Source organism: Eubalaena glacialis, chromosome 2 (genome assembly GCF_028564815.1).
Source record: "Eubalaena glacialis isolate mEubGla1 chromosome 2, mEubGla1.1.hap2.+ XY, whole genome shotgun sequence".
Taxonomy (NCBI): domain Eukaryota; kingdom Metazoa; phylum Chordata; class Mammalia; order Artiodactyla; family Balaenidae; genus Eubalaena; species Eubalaena glacialis.
The window spans coordinates 163457865-163473708 of record NC_083717.1 but is presented as its reverse complement, the minus strand read 5'-3'; the positions used below and the strand labels follow the sequence as shown (position 1 = coordinate 163473708).

Here is a 15844-nt window from a genome sequence, read left to right as displayed (position 1 = left end):
GACCCATTTCGTCCTTGAGATTATTCAAGGACTAGAGAATTCCCCTAGGAGATTCACTGTGTGGAATGAAAGCAGTTAAAGAGCCAAATAAAAGAATTAATTGCATGTAAGAATGTGGACTCGGCTGGAAAGATGTTTAAATGAGCTCTGAAAGAAACAGGATGCCAAGAGCAATTTTCTAATCAAAGGGGAATAAAAAGACTCAATCTCTATTCCACTTTAATCTAGAAAACGCGTCTTCATGGTGAAGTGGTCTTTAAATGGACTCACCAGCTGAAGTGCAAAAAATTTCTAACTGTTCAGCATGAGAAGGGACCACCGGTAAATGAGTTAAGATGCTGAGGGGTGACGGGGAATGCCTCAAAAGGAAATAGAGGAAGAGCGTTCTTTTGTTTTGTTTTTGAACAAGTATTTGTGTTTCAGAAGAAATGTGCCTGGTTCCTTAGAAATCCTGGGGATCTTTCATTTGGAAATCATGAAGTTTGGGGGGAAATCTTCCAAGTTTCTCATGGTGAGGATAATATTCACTAGTATGAAATGTAGATATTCCTGGAAACATCCCTTCTTCCTCCTTTATAGAGGAGAACACTCCCAAGAGTGTTGGAGACAGATGTTAATGGGAACCAGTGGACATTTCCTTTGGGTGAAAATGTGCTTCTGACCCCCAAGAACTCTTACATGAAGTAGTTGACCAGTCATGCCCAACAGTTCAAAATTGTTAAAGGTCAAGAGATTTGGCTTTTGTTCCCAGCTCTTCAATATCTCACCAAATGTCTTGGGACTTCACTTGGTGCTATTTCTCAGAAGATCCTTGGGTCAGATTGCCCACCCAGGTATAAAATCAAAAGAAGAATGTTTAGCCCAGGCCTGCAAGGAACACTCTCATGGTCTGATGATCATAAAGTGTTTAGCACCTTATAGAAAAAGGCACTAAGAAGTACACAAAACCCTCATCCTCAAGAGCTATTTGCTGTATGCCCACTGCCCATGCCTAATACTCTGAGCTTTAGACTTCCAGGGAATGGCAAATGGGCTAAAGCTAGTCTGATTTTGTTTTGTTGCAGAGGTGACAGACAGGAAGCTGACTGTGGAGGAAGAGGAAGCCAAGAGGATAGCAGAAATGGGAAAGCCAATATTGGGTGAACACCCCAAACTAGAGGTCATCATTGAAGAGTCCTATGAGTTCAAGGTCAGGCCATAAGTGAGATGTAATTGAATAATAAAGTAATGAGGTGGGAGGTAGAAGACCTGGAGTCTTGTTCCAATGTCACCACTGAATACGTGAAGTTGAAACTGAACAACTCACTTACCCCAGTCTCAGTTTTCCCATTTGTAAAGCGGAACAAACAGTGCTGGCCATTTGTATCTTAGGAATATTGTGAGGAAACATAACATAGCCTATGGAATAAATGAGCTATAAAGCTCCTAAATGTATCATCGCTATTTAATTGTATTTTTAAAACAAATATACTAAAATTCAGTACTCCAGCCTAGGTTTACTGACATCATTAGTGTTATTCTCTGTTGTATTGCTCTAAATATCCAATGTCAGCAGTCACAACTGAAGAAAAGGACAATAGAAGGACTATGCCAGAAGACACCCCCTAAGGCCATTCCATGCATAACTTTCAGAACTCACGTGGAGCCCCCTGGAGTACAGGGTATCTTTCATTCCCATGAAGCGTCAGACTCTACAATGGTTCTGAGCATTCTAACCTGATGGTTCCAAGTTTTAATCCTCCTGACAGACTACCGTGGACAAGCTGATCAGGAAGACAAACCTGGCCTTGGTTGTGGGGACCCATTCCTGGAGGGACCAGTTCATGGAGGCCATCACTGTCAGTGCAGGTAAGAGGGTCTCAAGATGGGCACAGGAAGCTCCAGGGAAGCAAGAACACAGCCATGTCAACAACTCACCAGTCTCTGGGAGGGCCCTGTGGCCAGTCTTCCCAGCTCTAACCCTAGATGTTTGCCTTTTCACTGAGTCACTTTGGAAGAGAACTATGGGGTAACTAGAAGAGCATGGCTGTCTCTGGTTTCAAACCCTGGTTCTACTGTGTGAACTGGGACAAGCTATCCTCTCTGTGCTTCGATTTCCTCATCCAAAAAGGGAACTATTGCTACCTTTCTCAGCAAAGAGAGTAGAAAGCTACAGAGTCTGGTACTGAACAGGAACTTAAGAAATTCTGTTTTTCATCATTCCATCCTCTTATTAATTTGGTCCTCCTTTTCTGTAAAATGTGGGGCTATTCTTATTTAGAGATGTGGGGGTCTGGGGTTGGTAAAAACTTTGCATTGACTGACAAACCCCTGCCCTGGATGATTTCAGACCTCTCCTCGGCATTTAGTGACAGGTTTCCTCAGTGGGGACCCACAGCACAGCTAGCATCCCAGAGGCCTACATGCGGGTTGGCATGGGGATGGGAGGGGTCTTGCCACCACTCACAGTATTGCCTCTTAACACCATGGAGGCCTCCTGTACTGCCCCGCACTCCTGGCCTTGTCTCTTTTCATGAAGCTTTGTTGTCATAGCAACCCACAGGGTCACATAACTGAGGTCCCAGCACCAAAGCCAAAGTACAGCCAGGAAGAGAGGGCCACTGCTGCTGCGTTCGCTGCCCCTCTTTTCGTATCACCTGCTTCAGATACTTTCAGTCCCCCCCTCTGATGACCTTTCTTTGCCCCTATAGAGACAATAAGTGGAATATCAGCCACATAATCTAATTCCCTCCTTTTTCAAAGGAGGGAGCTGAGATTCAGAAACCAAAGATGATTTACCCCAGGTTCCAGATTCTCTTCATAGCAAAGCTGCAATTGGAACCCAAGTGTCCTGACTCCTGCTTCCACCGGTTATGTCAAAACATGACAGAGGTTGCCTTTGACAGGGCGCCAGCACATCCTCTCCCCCAGCCTGCTGAATGGGCAACTCTGCCCACATTTCCTGGCAAGGACAAACCAGGCCCATCCCTGCTCCATCCCACGGGATATTTGGAGGACGGCACTGTCTCCCCAGGATGCCCACATGATCTGGAACGAAAGCTGTCCTGCTGGGGATGGATAATGACCAGAACCACGAGGTTATTGCAGCAGTCACGTCAGGAAGATTAGAGAGGAGCCCCACGGGTGTCCAGTGAAGAGTGGAAACACAGCTGATTTCACTTTCCTTCACCTAGGCAACCCCACACCTGCTCCGTCCTCCTCCCTCTCTCCCCCACTGCCCTGTCCCTCTCACGTTCTCACATCCTTTCTCTTCATCTCTTTCTCTTCCCTTTCCTCCTCCCCTGTCCTCTCTCACCCACTCCCCCTGGGTGCCCTGCATTCAAATTGACCAATGGGGCACCCCAACTCGTTCTCTATTTCCCGCCTGTTTTCTGGTGCCCGCAGCAGCCGCCCAGGAGAGAGCTGGAGTCTCCGCGCAGCCAATGATGCTCATGCTGTGGGTTGGACTTGACTTGCTCATGCATGGGGTCTGACCCCGCTGTCCTTTCCCGGGCCTGTTTGTCTTGCCTGCAGCCGGGGACGAGGATGAGGATGAGTCAGGTGAGGAGAGGCTGCCCTCCTGCTTTGACTACGTCATGCACTTCCTGACGGTCTTCTGGAAGGTGCTGTTTGCCTGCGTGCCCCCCACAGAGTATTGCCATGGCTGGGCCTGCTTCGTCGTCTCCATTCTCATCATCGGCATGCTCACAGCCATCATCGGGGACCTGGCCTCCCACTTCGGCTGCACCATTGGCCTCAAGGACTCGGTCACGGCTGTTGTTTTTGTGGCGTTTGGCACCTCTGTGCCAGGTGAGAGGGAGGGGTGCTTGGATTTGCAAAGAGGGTATTACCTGGTTCGAGTGACCCCCTACACACTTTGCCTCATTATCTTCCTTACCATCTCAGATCTGAGCTTAACAGAGCCTCTGCCCCTAAGGTGCACAGAAGTCAATCAAAGGGGTCACTGCCACTATTAAGAATGATAGCTAACATTTCTTGAGCACTTTTGATGTGTCAAGAAGTATGTATGCTAAGCAGCTCGCCTGTTTTAGCCCTGTAATGCTCACCCAAACCTTATTCAATAAGGAGAGTTATTATCCCCACTTGACAGATGAGGAGACTGAGGCCCACAGAGGTTAAGTTACCTGCTCAAGTAAGTGGCCAATTTCTTAACCTCCACATCAGATGAATAGGCCATTTCCCTCTGGCTGCAGATTAGCCTGCTTGAAGATGTGCGGGAGAAATGCCCACCAGCCTCCTCTGCTTAGGACACCAGTGAGTACAAAGTGTCTCACAGCAGGATAGGTGAAGGAAGCTTCGCAAGCTCTCGTCCTTTCATATGATGAATTACATATTCTTTTTTTTTTCTTATAAACACCTAAAGATGAACAGGAACAGCATGCCTTTATTTATTCATTAGATAAATGTTTACTGAGCCTGATCCAGTCTTGTGCTGGTTGCTGGGACAATAATGGGAAACAAGACAGACATGCTTCCCTCTCCATGTGGAGTTTATAAATCTCCATGTGCGATTTATTTCTGTGCTCCAGAGCCTCAAGGGACTGGAGCTATCAGAGGGGAAGGAGCAGATATGGGTAAAAGGAACAGATGTGGGAAGAAGTTGCAGAGAATCAGAGGTTAAAAAAATTTAAAAAGCAAGGTCATAGGCAATAAAAGGCAAGAGGTTTTCTCTGGGAGAAAATTGGCAACAAGGAGGCAAGCCAGGACAAGCCGGGCAAGGGAGAGTTTGGGGCACAGCCAAGTCCTTGCAGTGTGTCCGGAGAACAGCTGGCAGCATTAGGGGCTTGAAGGTTATCCTGTGGTCCACTCAGCTGATGTGTGGCTTTGGCTGAAGCTCTTTGGATGTAGGGTGATGCTATGGAAAAGGCTCTTAACATGAGGGTTTTCAGGTCAAATCTCCTGATAGCTTACCTTGAGTAGATTCCTTGAACCTTATTTTTCCTAACTTGTCAAATAAAAGGGTGGCTGGCAGTCCTTTCAATGCCTACAATTCATGCTGACATCTAAAGTCAAACAGCCTGCAAGGCCCTGTGCTCTGTATATTAACTGCAAAGGCAGAGCCCCGTCTTCCTTGAGTCCACAGCTCCCCTTGTATCTCCCCATCATGGTTCCCCAGCATGTCCTCTGTCCCCATAAATCCAGCACCTAGCACAATGCTAAGCCCATGGGCTCAATCACAGTCTGTTACGTAAGTAAATGCCCCGTGTGACAGGTGCAATCAGGCACTTAACTGTAAGAAGCTTCCCTGGATGACAAAGTTCCCTGGGGAGATATTATGGGAAAGCAAACCCCCCCTACTGAAAAAGTAGTCAAAAGAGAACAATAAACCCATTCAGTAAATACCAGGACAAGAAAAAACCTTGGGAATCTTTCAGACGCAGGCAAATGAGGAACGGGAAGCCCAGAGAAGTAAGGTGACCCATCCAAGGCCACACAGCTTATTCATGGCAGAGCTGGGGGTAGCCCCCAAGCCCCCACCTGTCATTCCCGGACTCAGCCTGATGGCCCCAGCTGCCTTACTGGACACACTCAAAGGTAGGCCCTCCACGCCTCAGCCTCCCACCAGCTCTTGTTTGTCTCTGCCTCTTTCCAGATATGTTTGCCAGCAAAGCAGCCGCCATCCAGGACGTGTACGCAGATGCCTCCATTGGCAACGTCACGGGCAGCAACGCCGTCAACGTCTTCCTGGGCATTGGCCTGGCCTGGACCGTGGCCGCCATCTACTGGGCCCTGCAGGGACAGGAGTTCCACGTGTCAGAGGGCACGCTGGCCTTCTCTGTCACCCTCTTCACCATCTTTGCGTTTGTGTGCATCAGCGTGCTCTTGTACCGCCGGCGGCCCCACCTGGGCGGGGAGCTGGGCGGCCCTCGTGGCTGCAAGCTGGCCACGACTTGGCTCTTTGTGAGCCTGTGGCTTCTCTACATACTCTTTGCCACGCTGGAAGCCTACTGCTACATCAAGGGGTTCTGAGCCGCAGCAGCCCTGGAGAGGCAGCATCAGGACCCGAGCCCCAGGAACTTCACCCGACTAGGCCCTGGCAGTGGACTGAAAGGGCGGAGTCTTAATCAATCCAACAGAATGGAGGAAATACCCATTTTACAAAGTATTTAATTCAATATAAACCAACAACAGCGACAAATCCAACTCCAGCCCATCTTCCCGCCATGTCCCTGACCCATAACAAAGTCAGACCCTTCGCCACCTTCTGTCCCACCTTTTGATTATTCCTTTGCTTCTACTTTCCTCGGGGGCAGGGTTTCTCCTGTCTGTCCAGTTGGATACATCACCGTTCTCTCACTCCACTGGCGAGGCTTGAAAATGAGTCCTATCCACGTGGCTGGCTCGGGGTTCTCTTTTCATTGCCATCATTATCGTGGTGGCTTTCATTTTCCCATCAGGTTTTGCTCATCATTTGTTTGTTCATCTTGTCTTTTCTCTCTGAGGTTAGTGACAACGGTGCTGTGAAGGAGCTCAAGGTCTGAGCCGATGGGTAGAGGCATGAACTTGCAGACACACCCTCTCCCACTTGCACTGGGTAACAGCTGTCTCTTGCTCCATCGAGGTCCTTTCCCCCCTCTCCGTTTATTCTCTTCATTCTTGAATGGACTGGTGGCATTTGGGTGGCAGTGAGTTTGCACACCCAGGCGGGGCACTAAAGAACGGGGGCTGTGGCAGGAGCACAGCTTTCTGTCAAGCTTCTGTCGAAATCCAGTTTAAAACAAGAAGTCATTTTTCTCTTCCCTGCCCAAGCCTTTCAAATTCTGTCTCGTTGTGTCAATGTCTACATGTTTACCCTTCTGCAGGAAGACCCACCAAGCGGGAGATAAGGGACAAAAATAGGAATGGAATATGATGACATAAGGCAGCTAGGGAAACAGAAGGGCTATATGCCTTCTAGAACATCTTTGGCTTCGTATCTGAGGCAGGAGAGACGCGACGTCCACCTAGTGAGATCTTTAAGGGAAAAGATTATATTTAAAATGTCAGTGCTTCTGAGAAATGTCGGCTTTACCACACCCTCACTTCCTAATGCACCAGACTAAGAGCTCTGACTGTATCTCTTGATTTAATGCAAAAACTTAGAGCTTTATAAGAAAATGAGGGCCTCCTTCCACCTCTCCTGGACTCTCCGGTCACATTTGAAAGCATTTTCACAAGACAGGAACTGGAATTCCTCATCTCTCCCACATTCCTGCTTGTTTTTAAACCTCTTGAAGCTCTTTTTCCAGCCTGTGGGCTATTTCTTGCCCCAGTAGGAGGAATCGAAGCTGCCATAATCCCATGGAGCCTGGGTTTATAGAGAGATTGGCGTGCCCTACAGACCTTTCCCAACAAATTTTGAAAGGACCTGGCTTTAAAACACACACACGCACGCACACACATACATGCGTGGGCACGCGCAAACACACACACACACACACACACACAAATAACCACACATATGAAATCACCAAAAGACTGCCCACAGATCTTTAGGCTTTCTGCATTGACATAAATACATTTTTTAAGGGAAAAGAAGAAATTAAAAAACACCTGTTTAATTTTAAACACATTTTTTAAGAAAAAAATAGCTGAAAAAGAAACAGTGTTCATGTCATAAGCTATGTTGACAGTTGCCAGTGGAAATGTTGGGTTGGTTTAAAAAAAAAAAAATAAAAGCTATACTTATATCTCTCTAAAGACAGCTTGCTTCTCCCCATGTTGCCTCAGGAAAAGGTCTAGGGGGGTCACCTTGGGTTCCTTCTGGAGCTGAAGTGGTTGAGGTGAAAGTGTCATCTCCTATTTGTGTCTCCTATTTGTATCTGTCATCTCCTCAGATGCCAATGTGCCAGACCCAGGATTTTTAAAGCAAAAAATGCTTCAGGACAATGCCACCTGTCAAAGTCTGGACTTTAAGGCGCTGGAGGATGTAAGAGGTGGAGCTGTGATGATTAAAGGGGAAAGAGATTTTTGTATTAGAAAGGCCTGGTAGGGCAGGATTCCAGCTGGACAAACAGCGCCCTGTATTAATTAACAATAGGCACATTCATTCATTCATTTATTCATGACTCTTTCAACAAATGTATTTTGAGCACCCTGTGTGCCTTGAGCTACATTCTGGTGCTACCGTGAAGAGTAAGATAGAGTTCCTGACCTCAAGAAACCCACAGTACAGAGAGGCAGGTAGAACTTCTTTTAACCAAGGCTCTTTTGGTTACAAGAAGCAGAAACCCATTAAGCTAGTTCAAGAAACGAAGGGGGCGGGGGCGATGCTGCGAAGGCCTGGTGGGGGGCTCTTGTGGAACCCAAGGCAGGAGCACAGCAGGCCACGGGCACCTGAAAGCCCTCAGGAACCAAGGCCACGTTCCACCTCCCCGAAACCACAAGGTGTCCCCCGTCCTTCCTCCTTCTCCCTGTCAGGCCTATCCACTTCCTCCCCCCCCACCACAACGTGCTCTTGCTTTGTTTGTCTTGCACGTGGCCGGCACTGCCACCAGCCCTGACACTCTACCATGACCTCACAGCTCTGTTCCCCACAACGAACTAGAACGTCCCTTTTTAAATCTGAGTGCGGGTTCAATGGAGAAAATGTGGCCAATTTTCCATCCCCAGAGGGCCAGTCCCCAAAGGCAGAACCCTTGTAGAAGGCTGTGTCAAAGGGGTTGGGGTGCTGTGGTCTGATTACTTTGTGTCATGTGTCCACTCCTGGTCCGAACAACTCAGGTAAGGAGAGGAGGGTGGCGACCACGTTGTATGTACTGTCACCCTTTCCAAAAGTTAAGTGACGGGAAGAAGCCTATGAAGCATATGAGCCATCAAGGTGTGAAGAAAAATTACAGCTCTATGCCATGAGTGGTCGAAGAATGGCATAGACAGGGCATCACAGGGACATGACAGAAAGAAACACTGACTCAGCCTGCAAGAATTGAAGAAGGCTTCACAGAGAATGGAACAGTTAGGTAGGATCTTGAAGGAAGAATAAGTAGTGATTTAACTTGGTGAGGGGGCTTGGTGGTGAAGAACATTCGAGAAGAAACAGCATGCTCGAAGGCACAGGGGTGAATCAGGGGCTGGTGGGGTCATGGGTTAACAAGAGTTGTCATGGCTAGAGGATAGCATTCAAAAGGACACAAAACAACACCAAAAAAGCAGTCCGGGAGAAGGACTTGGCTGGAAGACTCTTTCAATTTTTTGCCAGCCACAAAGTTGATAATGAAAAATGCCCTTCAGCCGACGAAATGGTAGATGCAGAATCATGAAATCAGTTCCTCCCCATCTCTCCCCTTTTGCGAGTCCTTTCTGGGTTATCCAGATGTTAGGCTTTGTCAAGCTGGGATAAACCACAGAGAATGAGGAAGAGGAATCTGAGGACCTGGTACTAGTCGAGATGCCACCACTGACTAGTTCTGTGGGCTTGAGCCAGTCCGCCTCCTCTCAGTTTCCTGAACTACAAATAAGGTTTTAATAGATGGCCTCTGAAGCCCATTACTTCTACCTTTAACACTGAGATTCTAGAATATATATACAAGAGCAGTGTGTGTGTGTGTGTGTGTGTGTGTGTGTGTGTGTGTGTGTAATCAAACTGCCCGTCAACCTCATCTGGCGGAGCATAGCAGATGTCCATTCGCAATCCCTTGGCTCCACAGCCTGTCTATTGTGTGAAAAAGACACGGCCAGCCGTTGTGCACATGTCATTTTCAGCATTTTTTCCTGGCGGAGCCACAGCATTCCCATCCCCTTGACTCATTTATTACTTAGAGTAATGTTAGCTGCTATAATAAAGAAACCCCAGTATGTCGGGGCTGAGCAAAATGAAAGTGCATTTCTCACTCACGTAATAATCCAGTGAGAATGGTCCCAGTCAGCAGGTGGCTTTCTTCTACATGAGGCAGCAGACTTGTCAGTGTTTTAAAACAAACATTTTGTGTAAAAATATGGATTTTGGCTTCTCTGGCCACACTGCGTGGGCATTCCCTCATGGCAACACTCCAAAGGAGCTGAACAGTGGTCACCCCATGTAGACAGGCTTTATGTTCTCGATTCACCAGAGTCCCTACCCAGCCTGCCACTTTCATTCACAGGACCTCCTGGTCCCTGGAGCCATTTATGCATGTGACACCTGCTATGGGGTCACGGTCTGGGTTTTGCATTTTGGCCTTCCACGTGTTGGTGCAAACCTCCAGTATTCTGTGAGGTTTGAATCCCAGTTATACCATTTTTACCTTTCGTGGGATTTTTAAACAAGTGACTTTAACCTCCCTTAGCCTCAGTTTCTCCAATCCAGACATACAGTTGTTGCAAAGTTTAAATGAACGATTTTTCAAGGCAATTACCATAGTGCCCTATACCTAGCATGTACCCTGGAAATATTCCTTTCATCTCACATTAATGGTTTGTGGTAAAATCCCTTACAGCTGGTGCCATTGGGGTCTGACATGTTCCAGGGGTTGGGGGGGGTGGTAGATGGATGGCCTCAGGCCACTTCATCCAACATACCGTCCCTCTATATGTTGGTCCAGGCAGGCTCCATGGAAGTGGAGAAAAGCTCTCCATGGTCTTGCTTCTGTAGCAGGAGCGGGTCTCTAGCTCCTCAGCCTGCATGGGGCACAGAGGTTAAGATTTAGAGGGATGGCCAAGGGGCACCAGGAGCCCCAGGTCAGGCAAGCCCCTTGGCACATTAGAGAAGTGGGGCAGATATGTTTGGAATCAAAGAAAGAGTGATAAAGAAATGGACAACAGCCCATGTAGAGTCTTTCATGCTAATAGTAAAGTGGGTCATGGTGGACAGAAATACCTGCGGGCTTGCAGAAGGAGGTGAAGCCTTGGGAGAAGCCACGTAGTCTGGCCAAGGTCATCCTGCAAGTGAGTGGCAGAGCTGGACTTAACTACATAGGTCTACCAGATTTCAAAGTCACTGCTTATTATCTGCATATGCACCTGTTGGGTGTGTAAGACAAGCATTGTTTACTTTCATAGTATTGAAGAAGAAAGTTAGGAGCATAAATAGGATGACTTGTCTTGGTTTCTCCAGGACTTTCCTGGGTTTAGCACTGAAATTCACATATTTTAGGAAACCCCTCACTCCTGGGAAATAGGGATGTTTGGTCACCAAAAAATATTACCACTGTCTTAAAGAGTAAGACTTAGTACAGAATTGCTACTACTAGTAAATGGTAGTCCCTGCACACACACCTTCTACTATGTCATGCTGTCATCTTTTCCCAAACATTCCATGTCCCATTACTCTCAGCTAGCACTTCAGCTGGATGAAGTTCTTTACCTGGTGTGAATACTCAAACCTTCATCCCACAGAATTTGAATTCTTGGTGCATTGCTCCAGTTTTTCATTGATCCGTACCCTCAGGAAATGGAGTATGAAAAGGCACCCCCAATGAATCCCAAGGTTCCGAACATAGTCCTTCTTACTCCCATTGTGTAGCAGCCCAGTTCCCCCTAAGTAACTGGGATAATCACCCAACCCAGCTCAGTGATCTCTTCTGCCTGTTAGTTTCTTGGCATAAATAATCCGAAATGGCTAGAGAGTAGGTTCAGCTTCTAAATCATCAGAACCACAACTGTGTTCCCTGGTGGAGGCATTTCTCCATTAAGCATTAGGACCTCCAGACCTACTGAGCCCAAGGTTGTAGGGGCAAAAAGTAAAATTCTTCAAGAGGATTATTGGGCATAATGATGAGAGGGGTCACCCCACCGCCACTCTTTGATCCTCAGACGTATGCATCTTGTCTAGAAGAAGTCAGCACTGTATACTGGCCCCCAATTTAAAGCATACACTGCATTCAGTGGGATAGCATCCCAACCTCACAAGGTATTATCTCCTAGCTGGTGCTGTAATTGAGCCTGCAACAGGTCATTCCAATATTATGTCAAGACAGCCACCTTTGAGTGATAAGAAATGTGCTAAGACTAGTGCCTCTGATTAAAGGCTGTGTTAAAAAGATATCATGGCAATAGATAAGGCACTCTGAGTCCACGAAAGATGTTAGCAGAAACACTATGGCCAAATCCCTTAAGTTTGCTTTCTATGTCTGTGAGTCTGTTTTGTAAATAAGTTCATTTGTATCATTTTTTAAGATTCCACATATAAGTGATAGCGTATGATATTCGTCTTTGTCTGACTTACTGCACTTAGTAGGATAATCTCTAGGTCCATCCACGGTGCTGCAAATGGCATTATTTCATTCTTTTTTTATGGCTGAGTAATATTCCATTGTGTATACATACCACATCATCTCTATGCATTCATCTGTCGATGGATACTTAGGTTGCTTCCATGTCTTGGCTATTGTAAATAGTGCTGCTATGAACATAGGGGTGCATGTGCCTTTTCAAATTATAGTTTTGTCCAGACATATGCCCAGGAGTGGGATCGCTGGATCATACGATAACTCTATTTTCAGTTTTTTAAGGAATCGCCGTACTGTTCTCCATAGTGGCTGCACCAATTTAATTCCCACTAACAGGGTAGGAGGGTTCCCTTTTCCCCACACCCTCTCCAGCATTTATTATTCGTAGACTTTTTGATGATGGCCATTCTGATCAGTGTGAGGTAATACCTCATTGTAGTTTTAAAATATCAAACAAAGAAAATCTTTTCACCAACTCAAGGATTTTCATTGACCACTCCCCAGTGACAAATTAAGAAAAGATGCTAAAATAGTGACTGCAATTTTCACTGTATTCCTCCTGAAAGCTCAGGGCCATAGCTAGGGTACGATCAGGGTGGTTTAGGAGAATTCAGGAGGAAGCACCAAGAGTCAGACTGGGTGAGCCAAGTTTAGAAGGACAAGACATAATTAGCTATACAAGGAAGACAGGTGAGGACACACATCCCAGGCAGTTTGGCAACACCGTATGGACAAGTGATGGAGAGAAGAGAGTGGCTTATTTGTGGAGACCTGGGTTCAAGTTCTGCTGTCATATCACTGGCAGAGTGACCCTGGCTATGTCACCTAAGGTGCTGAAGTCTCGTGTTTTTCAGTCCATTACATAATTAAGGTAATTTTACCTCCTCTAGAGTTTGGGGGATTAAAATATATAACTGATATAATTTATGCATCTCACTGCCTAGTAGATTTCTCATTATTTATGTTATTATTGATATTGTTGCCCCAGGAGGAAGCATGAGAAGTGAAGGCACTGAACAGTGTGGGGCACGGAGCAGTGTAACGTACATGATTGAAGAGTGGACCGAAAGTGAAAGCAGCAGGGCTTAACTGGACGTACACCAGTGTAGCGTGCCAGCATCACGACAATGAGATGTGCACAATTTTCAGGAGAGTGTGTATGGGAGGAGTGGTTGAAGATCAGGAAGTTTAGCTTTGTGGGCTAAACTAAGGCAACTATATTCATCTCCAAATCTATTGTATTAGTCTGCTCAGGCTGCCATAACAGAATAACACAGACTGGGCGGCTTAAACAACAGAAATTTATTTTCTCACAGTTCTGGAAGCTAGAAGTCCATGATCAAGGTGCTGACAGGGTTGGTTTCTGGGGAGGCGTCTCTTCCTGACTTGCGGATGGTCACCTTCTCACTGTGTCTTCAAATGGCCTTTTCTCTTGGCACAGAGAGAGATCTCCGGTATCTCTTCCTCTTCTTATGAGGACACCAGTCCTATTGGATCAGGGCCTCACCCTTATGACCTCATCTAACCTTGATTACCTCCTTAAAGGGCCCATCTCCAAATATAGTCACATTGGAAGTTAGGGCTTCAACATACGAATTTGTGGGCGGGACACAATTCAGTGTCCTCCCACTGAGGGACTTTGAGCAGGAGGGTAACATGATCTGATTTGCCTTTTCATTAGCTCAGTCTGAGCTGTCCCTGTCGTGGAGGATGGTTGAGGTGGGGAGTGGATGGAGGGGAGACCAGAGACCATTTACAACTATCGACCACTGAAGGAAGCAGATGGAATGGTGGCAGTGGGGGGGGGGGGGTTGGAGAGGAGGTCCCAGGGGAGAGAGAATTAACAGGGGGAGTTCACAGGACATGGCAACAGACTGGATGGGCAAGGAGGGAAAGACATTGTAGGGAGGAAGCAAGCAGGGCTCTGGGGTCCCAGGCTTGGGGGAGTGGCTGGCTGGTGTGCCCAGCACTGAGGAGAGGTGGGTGGAGATGGCGTGTCCAGTTTTAGTTATATTGAGTTTTCAGGGCTTGTGGGACACCCAAGTGGAAGTGTCCAGGAGCCTGGATTCAGCAGAGACCTGGACTGAGTCTGGAACAATCTCGCTAGCAGATTTCCAGAGCAGTTGCCATTCTCCTGAGAGTCTATTCTGAAATTACTTAAAATAGCCACACGCTGCCCTGCAGCCCTCCTTAGTCACCAGTGTGAAAACCTCAAACACCAGCAGCCCAGCAGAGACACCTCAGCCAATTTCTAGTTTGTTTTTCCAGTTTGAGGTGTCTCATTCCTCCCAACCCCTCTTCCTCCACCCCTCCCCCAGGCCTTTCATTCCTCTCACACGTCCCCTCCCCCACCATAGTTTTCTTCCCCTGAACTCAGCCTATCTTGGCTCATCAGCCTTGACCTTTCCTCATGGCTCTCTCAGCCGCTCCTGATTTCCTTCTTGCCTCTCTTCTCCCTCCCCCTGCACATCGCTTTACCTCTTGCTCTGTCTGCATTTTATTTCCTCTCTAAAGCATACATATCTTCTCATTTTTTTTCTTCCTTTACTGCCAATCACAGCCCCATAATGTGGATCCCCTCCAAGGAGGCTTTCTAACTCCTGTCCCACTTCCTAAAGGTGCATTTGTTTCATCTCCCCATTCTGCACCGGCCCCGCTTCACGCTGTGGACCCTCAGCATGTCTTCCCGTTTGGTGTGCCTCCTCATCCCCTGAAACGCACAAACCTCCTGCAGTGCAAGACCTGTTTACCTGTGCACAGAAGAGCAAAGAGCCCAGACAGAAAGAATCTGTCTGTGAAAAGTGAAGGGAGTTACCTGAAGCCAAATGTAGTCCAATGGCTGAACCAGGATGAAAAGCTGACCTTCTGACTTCTAAGTCCAGGACCCTGGGAAATTAACAACACCAGGTGCACTAGGGTCTACATAGACCCTGACATCTCCCCTCAGCTGGGCTCCTGCTGCTGCCCAGGGGTCCTCCCCACCATCTCCCGCTGACTCCCCATTACCCTCCCCAAGGAGAATGCTGCAAAGCTTTCCCAAACCTCCTGCCTCAAGCCAGTAGACCTCCTCTGGTCTCTGAGCTCTGCTGGGTCCTGGTCTCCACCAGGCCATTCCACACCCGGTCAAGGATTTTAAAGGGACCTAGGTTCAACGGGGTCAAATTAAATACTCTGGAGTCAGCTCTGCCCCACATGGCTCGACCTGGGTCTCAAGGGCGACCCCTCAGAAAGCAGAGTTTGTGTCTTTAACGGGGAGGAGGGATGCCTAGAGAAGAGAGTTGCTAAACACTGGGCGGTGGAGAGGATGGGGGACTGAAAAACCTGGGGTTTCTGTTTGCAGCTACATAGCACATCTCTAAAAGTACTCCCCTTAAAAAGCTCCAACTCCTTCCTCTGGGCTAGTATCACAGGGGGTTAAAGAATAACAGAAATGGGCCACTCATGGGAATATAGGAGATGTATTTATACAGCACAGAGGTCTGTGGGAGGACTGGAGGTGAGTGGGTCACCTGGAGTCTTACCTGGTCCTGGGGTCGATGCCCCGAGGGCAAAGTTGTCTAGGACAGCAGGCCCATTAGGGCTCTGAGATGGTGGGAGCCTGAAAGTCCCTGGGCCTGGAGTTGGAGCTACTGGGAGATTCTCTCTGGGATCATCTTCCCTTGAATCTAGGAGATTCTCTCTGGGATCATCTTCCCTTGAATCTATCACTAAACCCACCA

At 47.5% G+C, this 15844-nt stretch overlaps 1 protein-coding gene across 1 annotated transcript in view; it reads left to right on the top strand.

Moving 5' to 3' along the window:
* The window catches only part of SLC8A3 (solute carrier family 8 member A3), a 158425-nt gene extending 152021 nt beyond the window's left edge, over window positions 1-6404 (top strand). The window contains exons 4-7 of the mRNA XM_061182700.1: window positions 1065-1189; window positions 1749-1848; window positions 3514-3789; window positions 5594-6404. Coding sequence (XP_061038683.1) covers window positions 1065-1189; window positions 1749-1848; window positions 3514-3789; window positions 5594-5970 — 878 coding nt within the window. The 3' untranslated portion in view covers window positions 5971-6404. The remainder of the gene's footprint in view (window positions 1-1064; window positions 1190-1748; window positions 1849-3513; window positions 3790-5593) is intronic.
* The last annotated feature ends 9440 nt before the right edge of the window (window positions 6405-15844 follow it).